The sequence below is a fragment of the Penicillium daleae genome, assembly GCF_028827525.1.
Source record: "Penicillium daleae strain IBT 16125 chromosome Unknown utg000006l_segment0_segment0, whole genome shotgun sequence".
Classification (NCBI taxonomy): domain Eukaryota; kingdom Fungi; phylum Ascomycota; class Eurotiomycetes; order Eurotiales; family Aspergillaceae; genus Penicillium; species Penicillium daleae.
In genome coordinates this window covers 2,547,160-2,563,929 of record NW_026623154.1, presented here as the reverse complement: position 1 = coordinate 2,563,929, position 16,770 = coordinate 2,547,160, and the positions used below count along the sequence as shown (strand labels likewise).

General features: G+C 50.5%; 5 protein-coding genes across 5 annotated transcripts; 2 read left to right on the top strand and 3 right to left on the bottom strand.

Annotated features, from left to right (window-relative positions):
- Positions 1-327: 327 nt before the first annotated feature.
- On the bottom strand, positions 328-2,149 carry N7458_006617 (mitochondrial-processing protease subunit alpha; the record flags this gene model as incomplete). Its single annotated transcript, XM_056909999.1, has 2 exons — positions 328-1,977; positions 2,048-2,149. 2 exons carry the CDS (start codon positions 2,147-2,149, stop codon positions 328-330), a joined length of 1,752 nt encoding a protein of 583 aa, XP_056765703.1.
- A 461-nt stretch (positions 2,150-2,610) lies between these two features.
- On the bottom strand, positions 2,611-4,759 carry N7458_006616 (acetoacetate--CoA ligase family protein; the record flags this gene model as incomplete). The annotated part of the gene is made up of 2 exons (XM_056909998.1): positions 2,611-4,461; positions 4,532-4,759. The coding sequence occupies 2 exons, from the start codon at positions 4,757-4,759 to the stop codon at positions 2,611-2,613; spliced, it is 2,079 nt and encodes a 692-aa protein (XP_056765702.1).
- A 2,208-nt stretch (positions 4,760-6,967) lies between these two features.
- Positions 6,968-8,989, top strand: lcb2 (putative serine palmitoyltransferase 2; the record flags this gene model as incomplete). Its single annotated transcript, XM_056909997.1, has 1 exon — positions 6,968-8,989. The coding sequence occupies one exon, from the start codon at positions 6,968-6,970 to the stop codon at positions 8,987-8,989; it is 2,022 nt and encodes a 673-aa protein (XP_056765701.1).
- A 4,010-nt stretch (positions 8,990-12,999) lies between these two features.
- On the top strand, positions 13,000-13,984 carry N7458_006614 (uncharacterized protein; the record flags this gene model as incomplete). Its single annotated transcript, XM_056909996.1, has 2 exons — positions 13,000-13,295; positions 13,369-13,984. Coding segments are annotated over 2 exons (912 nt in total), but the record flags the coding sequence as incomplete, so codon positions are not given.
- A 1,146-nt stretch (positions 13,985-15,130) lies between these two features.
- Positions 15,131-15,658, bottom strand: N7458_006613 (uncharacterized protein; the record flags this gene model as incomplete). The annotated part of the gene is made up of 1 exon (XM_056909995.1): positions 15,131-15,658. The coding sequence occupies one exon, from the start codon at positions 15,656-15,658 to the stop codon at positions 15,131-15,133; it is 528 nt and encodes a 175-aa protein (XP_056765699.1).
- Positions 15,659-16,770: the final 1,112 nt, after the last annotated feature.

The window sequence follows — 16,770 nt, the reverse complement described above, 5'->3', positions numbered from 1 at the left end:
GAATTGATGGAAGAACGGAGCGTGACTTCGGGCGCTCCGACTTTTTTGCCGGGCAAAAGCGGCGAGGAAGCTTGGACCCGCCGGGAAGAACGCGACATCATCGGACGGAACTAACAGACTCGGGTATACTTGGGAGTCATCCTAGTGGTTTGCAAGAGTCGATAATGGTAAGATAATTTACAGAGTTGTGTTTACTAATTCTCTTCTATTATACAACAGATGCAACCGATGCATATGCGCCAATTCCTCGACTTGTCCGGCCATGCGACACTTTACCCGTAGTAGAAGCCCCGAACGTCCAGGCAGTCCACGAACGCTTTAATTTATTTATCGCCGACCAAGCTTCCAACGCGAGATACGCTCTTGAATCTCCTCCCACGGGAATGGTCGGAGCTTATATCCCTCCAGCTCGCCCTCCTGGATCACAACGGTGGGCTTACCGGTGCCCTGGCCATTGTTCTGGACATGGCCACCAAAGACCTGGCGAGCCACACGGCGCAGGTCCTCGACAGTGAGGGCATCAATCTGGTCGCACATCTCTCGCACGCCAACCTTGCGGCCGTGCACCTGCACCTGACGGCCGAGATCCTCGAGTTCGACCATGCGAGACTCGAGGTTCATGAGCAGCGATGACCGGAGCTGGTTCTTCGCACGGTTAACTTCCTGCGTCTGCAGAGCAGTGTAACCGGAGTCCAGGGTCAGGGACTGCAGCTCACGGCACATCACCTCAAGCATATCGGCCGTCCGGGTGGGGCTGCATGAGGCAGAGATTCCGAAGATACCGCTGTCGGTGTAGCTGTGGTTGAAGGCCACGCAGCTCTCAACCCAACCGTGCTGGTTGAGGACGTTGGTATAGAGGCGCGAGTACATGCCCTTCCCGGGACCACCGGCGGAGAAGGATCCACCACCACCAAGCAGGGTTTGGAGGGTAGCGAGGGCATAGATATCGGGGGAGGAGATGGGGAGTGCCTCAAAGGCAAGGTGGATGTGGCTCAGTCGCGGCAACATGGGGTTGGCTGGTGGCGGAATCGGGGGGAGAGCAATGAATCCACCGGTATAGTGAGCGGGTCGGCGGAGATCCAAGGCCGAAGGCTCAATCAAAGAGGGGTGTAAGGGCTCGACGGTAGACTTCTTGTTTGCGGAGGAGAGGTTCTTGAGGAAAGGAAGCTTCGACAGGAGCGAGGAGTGGGTTTGTTGCGAAGCGGCCGGGCTGCTCGTGGTCGATGAGGGGGTGAAATGAGGGACAGTAGGCACCTGGCCCTCGTTGGCGACAGAGGGAGAGTCTGATAGTGTGGTTTCAATGCCGGTGCCGGATAGAACTGGGCCCTTGCTTGAGTCTCTCGCCTTCATATCTCCAAAGTACTGCTCGGTGAGCTTGACGGCCTCGGCATGGGACACGCCGGCAAAAGCGACGACCATACGGTCTGGGTTGAAGAACACTTCCCGATATCGCTCAACCACCGCCTTGTTGATCTCACCCAACCGCTCACTGGGGCACAGCAGAGGGTTGCCGAGGGTGTTATCCTTGTAGGCAGTCATGTGGACCAGCTCCGGCAGGATCAACTCCGGCTTTGCCCAGATCTCACCAATTTCATACTCTGCCGTTGCGAGTTGTTGAAGCACCTCTTCCTCCGTGATGAGAGGATCCCGAATCGTCTCTGCCAAAAGGCCGAGGGTTGTGGGAACCGTCGAGTTGAAACTAGCAGACTGGTACATCAATGACTCGCGGGACGAAGCGCATTGGATGTTACCGCCCAGCGACTCAAGAACCTCCAACATCTCATCTGCCGTGCGTGTTTTGGTCGACTTGAAGGCAAGTCGGTCCATGATGTGGCTAACACCGCGGAGGCTAGTATCTTCATAACGAGACCCAGCGTCGACGTAAACTCCGACACCCGCAAAGGGACCAGGTAATGATTCTGTGGCGACTCGAATTCCATTCGGGAGGGTGGTGATCTGGTCAAGTTCCGCAGGGTCCTATTATTGGAGATCCGCTTGTTAGATAAAGGAGAAGACGACACCTCTGAGGAGTTCAGAAACCAAATACCTTGGCCGAGTCATTGAGAGTAGCAAAGCTTCTCGACACAGAGCGAGGAGCTCGTGTGAGAGGCTTCGCGGACTCGATTGCCCGCAATGCAGAGCGGCGCATGTTTCCTTTCAGTTTGAATACGCGTAATGTTCCCGGCGAATTCAAACAAGGTGTTCTGCTTTCCTTCGAGATCTGGTGTGATGCGGAAATGCGGCGCCGGCGAAGAATCGATCCCGGAGAACTGCGCCGGATGTGATTACCTAATGAGGTGTACGACGGGTCCGCCTAGAGCACCAGGGCTGATCAAGTCAGACTGTCCACGAAACAATTTACTTAACGAGCTTGGCCTTTCGGAGAACGGTTTTGTGATACCGTAAATTTTTGCTGCGCTTATGAAGCATAATATCATGCTCTAGCTAATTCAGGAGGAGTCAACTGAAATGGTCGATTATAGCTTGCTGACCAAATTTCGGCAGTCTAGAACTACGATGACACATTTTCACACCTCAGCCCATATCTTGGATTGCTCATCGCACATTATTACTAGAATTTTCTATCAAAATTATAGAAAGACAACATAATTAGGGGTTTTCTGAAGCCCAGTTGCGGTACCAATCAAGACAAGAAGCATTGGCCACACTAGCTCCAATCTTGATGTTAAGTCCGCACAAAATCTGCTTCACAGCGTTCTCAACCTTCTTGCCGTTTGACGTGACAGGAATCTCCGGGCAAGCATCGATAACGCCAGGCACATGGCGAGCACTCAGCTCCTTGCGAATGATGGCCTGGATTCGGGCGGAAAGGGCCTTGATATCAGAGGGAGATCCAGGTGCGAGTTTGACGAAAAGGACAACCGTCTCATCGGAGTCGATACCATCTCGTCTACGGCCAACGCAGAGAGAATCTTCGATATCATCGGCAAAATGTTTGAGTAGGACATTGTAAATCTCGGCACTGCCGAAGCGCACACCGGATGGCTTGAGCACTCCGTCGCTCCGGCCAAGCATGACAACACCGCCGGTTTGGGGGTTCAGCCGTACGAAGTCTCCGTGGTGCCAAATGGAAGAGCCGAACACGTCGAAGTAGCTCTTTCGGTACTTCTCCAGTCCAGTAGGGCCAGGAGGCCAGAACATGACTGGCTGGGCAGGGAAGGGCGTGGTGCAGACCAGGTCACCAGGTTCGCCAGAGGCACTGATATCTTTTCCGGCATAGTCGAAGACTGATACAGCCATACCGAGAGATCGGCATTGAATTTCGCCTTTGTAGACGGGCAGGATCGGGCATCCAGAGGCGAACAGAGACAGAATGTCTGTACCGCCGGTGATAGAGCCCAACATGATATCTGGATGGATGGAAGTGTAGATATACTCGAAGGTTGAAGGAGCCAGGGGTGATCCCGTGCTGAATATAGCCCTCAATGTTTTCAGAGCCACGGGTCGGTGGGCATGCTTTCGAGGATTAAGAGCCGCCTGCTCCAGCATGGAGAGGTATTTGGCTGAGGTACCGAAATGGGTGATCTGAAGCTCGTCGATGAGACGGGGCATAGCCATCTCTCCATTACCACCCTCGACATCAAACGGCCTAAATGGCGAGCCATCATAAAGGACTATAGTTGCACCACTAGCCAAACCAGAGACAAGCCAATGCCACATCATCCAAGTAGTCGTAGTGAAGTAGAAGAGCCGGTCGCCAGGGCGAATATCGCAGTGAAGGAGATGCTCCTTCTTGTGCTGAAGCAGTGTGCCCAATGAGCCGTGTACAATGGGCTTGGGTGCACCTGTGGTTCCAGAGGAATAGAGGATGTAGACAGGATGCTCGGGCTTCAGGCTTGCAAATTCGAGAGGGGCATTCTGGTCACGGACGGCGAGTTGGAACTCTCCCAATGTCAGGACCTTTCCATTTGCTGGACGGACACCCTCGAGATTGAAGTCTATGGACTTGGCAGTCTCGAACACTACCAGGAGCTCGAGATCGGGCAACTCAGAAACGATCTCGCGGACCTTGGCAAACGACCCATGCACCTTGCCATTGTAAAGCGAGGCATTGTCTGCAAAGAGGATCTTAGGCTCAATCTGCTTTAGGCGCTCGAGCACGGCGTGAACGCCCGTATCGGGAGAGACACCTGTCCAGAAAGCGCCGATTGATGCCGAGGCCAGCATCGCGACGACAGTGTTTGCATGGTTGCCGACGAAGCCTGCCACGCGATCACCCGTCTTCAAGCCCGCCTCTTTCAAGGCATTGGCGCATTGACGAACACGCTCACGAAGTTCCTTCCACGAGATAAACTCGCGGTCTGCCTCTGTGGCGCCAATAATGGCGATAGAATCCTCATTCGGCGCATTGAATGGGTAAAGGAGATTCTCGGCGAAATTGAGAGTGCTCCCCTCAAAGAATGCAGGACGAGGGAACATCACCCCCTTAGACTCGAGGACCTTTGCATACATTTAGTATACATCCCACAATCTCAATTGAGTATTTCAAAAGATGAAAGATGATACTCACCGTCTTGTATGGCTCATGGACCTTAATGTGCGTGTAGTGCCAGATTTCCTCCCAGAACTGGGCTGGCTCTGAGACACTCCATTTCCAGAGAACATTGTAATCGTTAAGGGATAAACCGTGCTTCTTGTTTACCTTGGTCATGAAGTCATAAATCTGTGTCTTTTCAGGGGATGAAGGCCGCCAAAGCTCCTTGGCCTCGGGCATGATAGCCTCATCGATGTGTGGCATCGTGATCAATGAACAGTATTATATCGCACAACAAAGAAGCCTGGCCACAATCTGGAAGTGAGAATGAAGAGAGTGGAAAATAGAAAAGTAAAAAGTGGACCCTCGAAGAAGGAATGTAAAAGCAATCTTCTTTTTGACACTTTCCTCGGAGGGGATGTCCGCCAGGGGGTAGGAGCAATATGCTTCACGGTAGGAGTGGCCACCCGATTGATATGCCGAGAAAAACTCTTTCCCCAACACTCTATTTCAGGTGCCTCTAAGCCTTAGAAGGACTGTGCAGGGGTGGGACTCGAATTGACACAGAATAGGTCAAGTCACAGACTGTAATTCCCCAACAAGGGATCGCGGGCGGCTTCAATCGGGTAATCGGTTACCGATGATCCCCGCGGCTTTGCGGGTAGAACAGCAGGGCACGTTTGTGGTCGTACTTTATAAGATCGTGATTGGAGATCTTGGATCTTCTGAAATCTTAGTGATGAACTGCACGTCTCTGTACAATCACACTTATCTTCTGTCGCCCAGAAGACCCTTTAATTCGAGAGCTTGACTGTAACACATGTCACTGAGGCGGGAATAACTGCGGAACTGCGGGAGAATTGAATGTGCCTCAGGCATATACAATCTATGTCTGGTCTCGACCGTTTTCGTCCTCCCAACGGCGAGTCTCAAACTGATTCGTCCGAGAAGAGGCAGGAACCGCGGCTCTTGAGGTTGCAGATTTGTGCTTCAGGGCCTGTGTGTGAAGCCCTTTTATCCTTGATCACACAGCCCCGTCTGGTATAGGGGTCATCACTCACCACCAAAATGGATCATCATCATTTGTGTCATGCCCGAACCTGGTTACAACTTCGGCGAAGAATATCATTACTACCCGATCTAAATATTTCGTCGTGAAATGGTGAGGACGGAAGCCATCGTGATAACGAACAACGTTATGCACTGACACTCCAGCCTTTTGTGCCACACCATACGCATTAACTACCATTAACTACGCACTGGGCATCAGAGGGAGCTACTAGCCCCCTTTTGCTATCGCGCCAGGGAGTGGCAGCCATATCGATCGTGATATTGAACGCCACCATATATCTGGTGCACGTCCTTGTCCTCTGGGCGAGCTGTGGGAACGATTGAACAGGCTACATTGCAATTACATACGATTTGGCTCGGATGTGTCAATGTCAGGGGTAAAAAGTTAGTATGCTCGGTGGATGGACAGCATGTAACACGACAGGGTTACTGGTGGGTTCAGGGTGGCATATGTACGAAAAAGACCAGAACTGATCAACCTGACCAGACAGCAAGGCTCTGGTTCGACTGGCCCTGATCCAACTCTCTCTCTCTCGTTCAGTAAAAAATGGAGCATTTTGAGTGGACCCGTCAGAGCCCAAAAGGACGAAAAAAGTCTGGCTGGTATGGTTTTGGTAATATTACAGAACCGCTTAGTCACTGCCCACAATCTGGTCTGCTTTACTGTGTGCCTCTCCTCGTAACGTTGTATCAGCCACGTATGCATTCAATACCAGGAGGTCCGCATCGACAGTGCATGATGATGGGACGCTGGTCGAGGACGTTATTTACACCTTCTCCTTCTTTCGCTTCCACCTTTTTCCCCTTCCGTTGCGCTTGATCTTCCAACTACGTGAATTCCTGGGCAACGAGAGTGACGGAATCGCCTGTTCACTGTTGGGCCCTCCCCCCCCCCTCTCTGTTTTTCTCCTTTCCCCCCTCCCTCCCATTCCACGTGCAAAAGCCACATTTTTTCATCCAAGCCTTGCCCGGAGGTCTTCGGATCCGCTAACCGCGACATCAACTTCGAGGTACGTCCCAGGGAAATCTTATGCGCTTTACTTCCCCTGTGTCTCTTTTTCGTGCAATCCCAATCTGCGCTTCCAATCCGCAATCCTTGGTCAACCATCAATCGTCATTGTCGGCTTCCATTGGTAGCTCCCGTTGACTAACGCCTCCTATCTTGCGCCTCCCAGATTACGTCGCTAGTTGTTGTCTCCCTCGAACTGAACGTTGAGGCTCCTCGAGGACTCCTCCAACACAAAAGTCTCATACTACTCCTGCCGTGGGTAGTCCCTGCCTCAATTTGTCGGACTGGACGCGTGAAGGGAACCTTCGCGCACCCTCCTACCCCCCTCAGCTCCGACAGTAAAAACCTGTCGATCATCCACCCCCGGAACTGCTTCGCTGCTTCCCTCTGCGATGCCTCGCCGGTTTAGCAGCAACTCCTCGAACGACACCTCTACCAACTCACCTTCCTCGGGAAAGGGCGGTATCACCATCAAGGCGCCCTCGGTCAAGTCCAATCGCCTGTCCCAGCTCTTCTCGTCCTCGCCCAAGAACAAGGCCGATTCCCAATCAACACTGGCGGCGTCTCAGTCTACTGGCGGGAACAACCCTAACAACTCTCCGCCGATTAGCTCGGCATCACTGTCCTTACCGACGATCTCCCTGTCGACTGCCACTGCGGACAACCCTGCTATGGACGAAATGCCGACTACACTCTTTCAGCCCCCGACGCCCGAGGAGGCCCGACGGCAGGCAAAGGCCCACGCCCAATTTGGCGTCATCGGTCACCCTAGCCATCGGTATTCTAGTCGGCACCCTGGCGGTGTCTTCCCGGAACCAGTGATGGACGAGCCTCCGTATTATTACCTTCTCACTACCTACATCAGCTATCTAATCCTAATTGCTTTCGGTCACGTCCGTGATTTCTTCGGCAAGCGTTTCCGCGAGGAGAATTACCGACACTTGAAACCTCGCAATGGCTACGGTGCCCTGAACAGCGATTTTGACAACTTCTACGTGCGTCGTCTGAAATTGCGCATTAACGACTGTTTCGAGCGCCCCGTCACTGGTGTCCCTGGCCGCACCATCACCCTGATCGACAGGGCCACTAATGATCACAACCACCACTTCTACCTGACCGGCACCACCACCGACACTCTGAACCTGAGCTCCTACAACTATCTTGGATTCGCCCAGTCAGAGGGCCCTTGTGCGGATATTGCGGAAGAAACAGTTCGGAAGTACGGAATCGCCACTCCCAGCACTCGCGCAGAGGCTGGTACCCAAGATCTTCACGTCGAGGTTGAGGACCTGATTGCTCGTTTTGTTGGCAAGGAGTCATCAATGGTTTTCTCCATGGGTTTCGGCACCAACGCCAATGTCTTTCCAGCCCTAGTTGGTAAAGGTGATCTCCTGATTTCTGATGAATTGAACCATGCCTCTATCCGCTTCGGCGCCCGTCTCTCTGGTGCCTCGATTGCGATGTTCAAGCACAATGACATGAAGGATTTGGAATTAAAGCTTCGTGAGGCTATTTCTCAAGGCCAACCCCGCACTCACCGGCCCTGGAAGAAGATTTTGGTGGTTGTGGAAGGTCTCTACTCTATGGAGGGATCTATGTGCAACCTTCCCGGTCTGGTTGCCCTGAAGCATCGCTACAAGTTCCATCTCTTCGTCGACGAAGCTCACTCCATTGGTGCTATCGGTCCAAAGGGCCGTGGCGTGTGTGACTACTTCGGCATTGATCCCGCCGAGGTTGATATTCTGATGGGCACTTTGACCAAGTCATTCGGTGCCAATGGTGGATACATCGCAGCAGACAAGGTCATGATTGACAAGCTCCGAGCCACCAACTCTGGTATCTTCTACGGTGAGGCTCCCGTACCCGCGGTCCTCATGCAGATCTCCTCCGCTCTTCGCATCATCAGCGGTGAGCTCGTCCCTGGCCAGGGTGAGGAGCGTCTGCAGCGATTGGCCTTCAACTCTCGATACCTCCGTCTCGGATTGAAGCGTCTTGGCTTTATCGTATACGGTCATGATGATTCCCCAATCATCCCCGTCCTTCTGTTCAATCCGGCTAAGATGCCCGCCTTCTCCCACGAGATGTTGCGCCGCAAGATCTCCGTTGTGGTTGTCGGGTACCCGGCTACTCCTCTGGTCTCTTCCCGTGCTCGTTTCTGTGTCTCTGCAGCTCATACCAAGGACGACCTCGACCGTGTCCTCACCGCCTGTGATGAAATTGGCAATGTCTTGCAATTGAAGTTCTCAACGGGTATTGCTGGTGGTGCATTGCCTCCCGCCGAGGAGATGTCTCCTCCACCAGAGATGGAGAAGGACTGGCACCGCAAGCGCAGTGCTAACATCACTCCTCCCCGCTGGCGGATCGAGGACGTCATCCGTCGCGGAGTTCAGGACGTCAAATCGCCATTGTACTAGTTATTTGGCCTCCCGTCCTCCATGTCATGTGATATTGCCTCGGAACGTGCATTGTTATTGGATTGAGCCTTTCGCTTGGACTTTATTCCACGAGCCCGGTTGGTGCTGGTCACGCCGTGTCGCGGTTTAGATATCCATATCGCCTCATTTGCTTTCCCGTTCACTTCGTTTTTCTGACTGCTAGGCATTTGCTTGATCGGACAAAGCAGTGATTGCTGTCTTGTTGATAGCCGGGAACTCAAACAGAATGCGACAGTGTTAGCCAAGGAAAGAAGAAAGACCCGCAAATCCGGTCATGAATTATTCGAACCAAGCAACGAATGAATATGCCCCCGTTTTCCACACGATCTTGCCTTGGTCCCCTTGGGGATGGTCCATCCCTGATCCCAAGTTTTATTGACCTCGCATGCAAATCCTCCTTTTCTAGTTCATCTACTATTTGGCCCTTTTCCTGTCACTTTTTTCATCTACTATAGAACCTTCCTAATATTGCTGCCATACCTGTCGCCCTTTGCTTGTGGTGCAGGTCGGCTCTCTGTTCTTCCTTCCCCCTTTTACATTATCGGGCCGGTATTGTCTCATGTCCATTGCATGTATTTTGACGGCAAGGGCATAGATCATTCCAGCTCGCCCCATTTTCCTGTTCTACCTTTCACTCTGCCGTTGTTCCCTCGAAGAACCGCAGGATGGCAGATGGCTTTCATAATGGCGCTTGCACAAATTACTCCTAGCTTCTCTCTCTTTGCTGGGGGAGGCCAGGCTGCATCATGGAGGGCTAATGTCTGCTACCTTCTTTGATATACTTGTTTTATAATTAGATGAGTGATTGAAATGTCAATATCCTGCGGGTTTAATCGTTAGTTCACTGAGGCGGACGAAGTACCCGCCCGAGACCACATTCGTTACTCCGAGTCCGTAGTGACTAACCTACTTGGCGTTCTACTTTCTAGCATATCTTGTAAGCATCTAAAAGGACGTACCGTGTGAAGTATCACCTTTGCGGACCCTACTCAGTGTGCACAGGAAGCAGCTCATATTCATCGGTTCATCGGTCTTTCAGGAAGATCGAGGCAGCAGATATAGAGAGTGTGTGGGAAGATTGGGTTATCGGTGTGGTTCAGGCTACTAGTGTGGTGCAACCACAGGACGGACTATGAAGCGTTTTGGGCACGGATATAGCACGAATACCTGGAGTCGATGTAGGTTGTCGCATAATACCTTGAATTCATGCATCGAGTCATGTTGTCCGACATGCGATGCACATGATGGATTACACAGCATCAAGCATGGTCCCCGGATCCTCTCCTGAGGATGTCCCCTCTACCATCTCTCCAGATATCTGTCCTAATATTCCTTGAAAGGGAGAAAAGTCAAATAAGGGGATAGGTCAAATCACTCTGAGAGAAGATCAGAGACTGCGATTCACGGATAGCGCGTCATCTAAAGATATTCATCTAACTGCTAATTCATTTGGAATCAGAGATCCCCTATAAGAAGACATACTCTGCCTTGTGTTCATACGCAGTGTGTAACTACCTGAGGGACGATGGATATTGCACGGTTTCTATATCGTGATATAATTGCCTAAAATATCTGAATGATTGTCCGATTCCGAACTGGAGGCGAAAGGCATCCTCCCCACAGTCAACTATCTCGGCAATGGGGTCTGCTTGATGTCTTGTAAGTTCTTGTCCATCTTTCCTCTATTCCTATCATTGATTTCCTCCTCGATTTCGAAGTGAGTTACTGATTGAGAACTCCGAGCGACCGATCCGTTTAATCTGAACGCTGTGCTGAATAGTACTGAAAGATATTCTTGGGTCAATCCTGAATGGAAGAACGAAACGGAGTGCATGATCCCTGGATCGGAGAAAACCTATCGGATTCCAAGTAACAGACCCCAGAGTGTTGGCTTTGTGCTACGTGAGATAGATCCTGTAATTATCTACATATGACTGACCAGGATTTCTTGATAATCTTCATTGCCTAAGAAATATCAGCCTGTACTTGTCATTTATACTCTATCTGCCTATAGACATGTGAAACTCATACCTCAATGATAGGAAACTGTGACCTACACACCATGAAACTTAGACTAATCACTATAGCATACCTCCTACTATTCTACACTATCTTATTTATCTAGATCTTGGGAGAAGGCGTTCTGTGTGTTATCAGACTCTCTAACTGCATACTGCAGTTACTATGATAGGTAGGTGATTTACATCATATGATATACCTGTGCTCTTCAGCTGACCTACACCGGAGTTGCCAAATACATTTTATATATGTTACGACACGCGCCCGGACCCGCTAATCGAACAGGCCAAATAGGAATAGTTTTGCCTCGCTCAGCCTCAACAAGATCAGGGCAAGATCTCTTAGTACCCTTCCTACCACCGACACCGTAGCTTTTGCCCTCGCCTGGCCGGAAGCCACACTCATCGAAGTTACATACCAGCCGTGCGGGTATACGCTCAAGCAGATTTTTAAAGAGGTCTAACAGTAGGCTCAGCGCTCATTAGTATTTGAAACATGGTACCTATTCCACCTATCCTTTTGTAAGTGGGAGGAGGTACTGTGTTTCAAATACTAATGAACGGCCACTCTAAGTGTTACATCACATGTTGTGATGACTGCTGCCGCAGGCATCCCTCATGTATTCAGATATCTTGTTCCCTTAGCACCTTCTTCCTTTCTTCCTCATGCTTGGTTTTTTTCGTTAATGGTACTATGTCTGGTTGATCTCTTCGTCGTGCCTAAGCAATCGCATCACTGCTACATGATACTCCTACTACGGTTCAGGCAACCACATACCTGAGCGTAACAGTAGACCTGTATCTCCTGCTAGGATACGCCTAGATTCCTTCGTAAGCTGCTTCACTAGACCTAACTCTAGGTCTGATGGCAGACGCTTGATAAAGCGATGCACCCATATCTTGCTGACCTGGTCGGGCTTGCCAGCGGGTGCAAGCGAGCGATTCGCCCACGCCTCGATTAGTCTAGGCTTAGGTGGCATATTCCAATGGTGCAGCTGGCCTATCCAACGCATTAACCCTTTCTCCTGGGCGCTATCGATGGTCTTATTAATCGGATTCTTCGAAGATCTCGCCTGTGTGCCCTTTTTCACACGGTCGTGTAAGGTCTCGCCAAGAACGTTAATTCACGCGCAATCTTAAAGAAATTCGGCCTTTTTCGAGTCTGGCGGTTTCGAAGTCCTCAGTTAGGCGATATTCAGCAGACTCGGCGGGTTTAGACATGGTTGGTAGAAGATATTGCTTCAAGAAGTGGAGTGGATGTTGTGGTCAAATTGACGATCACGGTGTTGCGCGCCCACGACGGCGTGGGTGGGCACTAAGGCATAGGTATAGGGCAGCGGGCGGTCAAGCGGCGGCTCGTCGTCCAAATTTATGGGTTGGAAAGACAGCCCGTTTCTGGCACCAGAGGTTGTCATTCTCGGCGTCGATTTCACAGGTCGCTATATTATTCTCATTGTAAAATATGTAACGATAGACAAAGGGAGTGATTGCTACTGTAGATCTTAATATGAGAACCAATTGAGAACTTTGCTCAGCGGGGCGGAGCGCACTCATTACTATGTTTGGATATAGTTTGGCACGATTTTGAAGCTAACCGGCCCCAGTCTTGAGTGTTATCCACATCGGTTATATACGCCTGAGTGATACACAGGCTGTGTATTATTATTTTACTGTACATCATTGTACGCGAGGTCCCTGGCCTGATATTCCTTGATTTTATCGTTGCCAAGGACGGTATTTCTGAGAGCCCGCATGCTAATGTACTACTAAAATGTTTGGAAGTGAACGACTGTGTATTGGCCCCCATACGGCTTTACTCAGCACAGCCAGGGGGGCTTTGCGACCGAATTGACTGTTAATTATGCCTTGCCCAGTCCCTTTTCGAGTTCTTCAAGCCCCAAGGATCCGCTTCTGGTGCCGTCACTTCCAGTTCTTCGTCCGCGATGTGGTAACGGCAGTCCATCGTCCACCATGACAACGCCCACTTCTGCCTCATCGGCAGCTATTCCGTTGACGACCGTGTTTACACCACCAGTCTCGTGTTCTAGCGTTAATTGGGTCTCGTCGGATTGCTTGAAAAGTACCTGCGAGGGTGTTTACAACATCGTACAAACAACCGACACAAACTGCTATCCCTCCGGATGGGCTACGACGGCCACCTGGTTCTCACCAGGCTTATATTGCCCGACAGGATATACCATCAATGATACCAATGTTGTCACCAGTGGCTTGGATATAACAGAGACTCAAGCGAGATGCTGTCCATCGTATGGCGCTGCTCCCAAATCCTGCCTTCAGTTTGCGATGGGAAGGACGATGCTAAACCGCTGCTTCATCTAGAGGATATGCCTTCGCGACCAAGGCCATGGAAGTTTGGTGGACCCCCGAGCCATGCACCAAGATAAGCACTACGACCACTGTCATCGATTACACTGTCCTCGGCGTAACCCCAACCACCACGACGGCAATCACCATTACACACCCGATCATCCATGCCTACCCCGTTGAACTAAGATGGCAATCCACCGACAGTGTGGATGCGGTCATGAAAAGTTCTGCTACCGTCATGTTAACATCCAGCACTTCAACCTGGACATCAACAACGACATCCTCCTCACAAAACGCATCCACATCATCTGGCCTCTCCACAGGAGCGAAGGCAGGGATCGGGGTCGGAGTTGCCGCAGCAGCCATCATCGTGATTGTCCTCGGCCTACTTTTCTGGTTCCGACGAAGGAAAAATCAAAAGTCTTTGACACAGTCATCGGGCGATTATGGCCAAGAGGGATCGATTCTTAAGAAGACACGTCAACAGGAGCCCGTGGAACTTCCTGCACACCCGGCTCTCTGGACGCCTGAATTACATGGAGACTTTTCACCGGCATCCGAGCTTGACAGTGATCGGGGCTTGAGTGAGCGTGGGCATAGTGAGCATGGACATAGCGAAGGGACGCATAGTGAGTTTGGGCAGATCGAGAGTCAGATGCAACGGAACCCGAGGGGGGTGATACGGACGGGCTCCTTGAAAGCATCTATTTTCTGTCTTTGCATTATTGGTTACTGCCGAGATGATTAACTGAGGCTCCCTTTTGCCCTAGATTAGAAGTATATAGTGTCGTGGGCATTGTCAATAGTGGATATAATGTATTACTATTCTGATAATTCGTTGGCTGGGAAATACGAAGCGAGCATGTTACACGACTAGATCAACAGAATTTAGAGTGAACATGGGATATAATCCCAGTATTGGTATTCCAGTCACTCTCCCCCTCATATGTCCTAGTGGTCTCCCGTCAGGGATTGACCTTTGGGTGTGCCCTGAAAAGGGCAAACATGTGATGGGAATAGGTACAGGCCGCCAGTGTCGAGTATAACCTCCACGGATGGTCGGGCACATCCCTAGGCGGGGAGAGTGGGCGGGTGGGCATGCGAAGTGGTGGCAGCACCTCCTCGCGGATAAAGACCTTTTGTATTTTTTATTTTTATATAAACTACCTTTCTTACATTAGAGAGCTATATATCTATTTTTATTCTTGGAGAATGTTTTCGAGGTATTAGAGGGTGTAGAAGGATGCTGGTTATTGGGCGTTGTGTCGGGGTTGACTCTTGGTGATGTACTCCGGCATTATGGGATGGCAATAAAGCATCGCTGTGAGGTATATAGGGAACCTGAAGTTTGAGGGTTCAATTCATAGAGGAGGAGGGTTTGTTTGATTTCGAAAAATATCAAGGGCACTATTTGATGTCTCGTCCAGGCATCATCAGACTCCGTGGATTGGTAAAAGTCATGAGCGACCTTTTGACAACCCACATCACCCCCGATCAAGCAGCAGCCGATGTTCCTATGTAAGTCAAAAATGGTAGATACACAAAGTGGGTGTGCTGAGAGACATAATAAAGGTTAATTCAGAACATAAGCTAGGCATCATACTCAAATGTTATGTTCATACTGCATTGGTAAATCCGCAGAAAGGCTTCAACCTCGTTAATGGCATAATCTGGAACATGCTCGGAAACGGATCGCTATGCAGAACCAGAACAATATTCAAGAATTTCAAGCACTCATTGAGTTGTCCACTATATGGCCTCCAATCTTGCCCCCTCAACCGCCCATAAAACTATCGTATTCGTCGTCGCTGTCCGGTTGCGTCTCGATTACTGTGACATACTGGATCGGATGCATTCTCTTCTCATCATTCAAGTCCTCCCCCGGCGGCGGGAAATTCGCCAATCCTTGCAAAGACCTTTCGTCTAGCACCATGCACATTCGATAAGCAGTTGAGCAGCCTCTCTTTTCCTGTGCCCGAGTCCAACTCTTGAAATGCGCTTGGATAGCGTCGGCCGATGCCCCGTTAAGCGCTGGGTCATCCATGATGACCGGATCATGGCGGGCCCAAATATCATGATATGGTGTTGTGTCCGTATGCCTTGAGTTGTTGTTTTGAGAGGAGGTGCACTCCGAGTATAGCCCGTGTTTGATATATGAGTTGAGTAGATCCACGACGCGGGGGAATGTAGCGTCCGATTCGGGAGTGTATGTTGTGCGATAAATTACGTATCCCCATGTTGTGTTGCTTTGCACGGCCGTATGAAGACGCCGAGTAGGCCAGGGGAGCCAACCAAGACTCATTGCGATGAGTCTTGAAAACAGGAGGGATATAGAGAGGAGACTGATAAACCTGAGTAGAGGGGAAACGACAACGTCAGTTGTATTTAATATTACAACGGTTTTCCAGCGTCCTGCTGTCCCCTCATGTCACTGAATTTCAATTACGACCAGGGCAAGGGTGGTTGGGATCCACCTCGAGCTTCGTCGCCACGGCTTGGGCTCCGCAACATTACTAGCGTGCTGTTTTGGCCCCAGGTATGCTGGCCTGATGTCGATAATCATATTAATCCACCCCGACTTCATGTGTGGAGCACTGGCGTCTGTGGACTGTGGACTGTGGACTGTGGACCGTCTGCAGGGGGAACCGAGCCATGTAAAAGGAAAAAAGGCACCAGAGTGATCGACTTAACCCAGCCTTGTCTCAAGGACTTGAGAGGGGCTCGAAATACGGCAATACATTGAAATACGCGAGAGTAGGTCTCTCAGTATTTTAAATCCAAGTTTGAAGGGTTCATTTTGTCAAGTCATATTGAGAGTATGTCCCAGATTGTGTGTTTGGTTAACTATCGGCCTAAAGGATTCGATGCAAACGCCGAAGTCTGCTTCATAGAGTCATGTATTGTAGTATTATGCATGTCATTACAATTGTTGAACGACCTTCGGCACAATTTCGGCCCCTCCTTGGCTGCTTGGCAAAAATTACATCTTGTATCATTGAGGCTGAAAATAGGATCAGCCAAACGCGATTCGCTTGGCGAACATCCAGTACCTGTTCCCGCGACTTCGAGGTGCAGAAAAATCACAGAACGTGCTTTATTTCCACCCTCAAATCTAATCACTATTAGAAATGAATGAAAATCAGAGAAAGTACAGAGAGTACTTCGTTTCAATCGGGCTTGAGCGGTATCAATATCCTTTCACCACGAAGGCCGTTCAGAGCAGAGCATCTTGTGGAGGAGGTAGGGAATGGAGCGTTTAGAACGTAACAGCAAGAAGTATGCATGAGATCTCTCCTCAGACTAATTAGCCGGTGCCTGTTCTCCAATGTCCCTTATGCGCTCGCATACTTCGGGCTGCTTATAGGCGACGGATCTGGCCCGTCGAAGATATTGACCAACACCTCTATCCCTTGA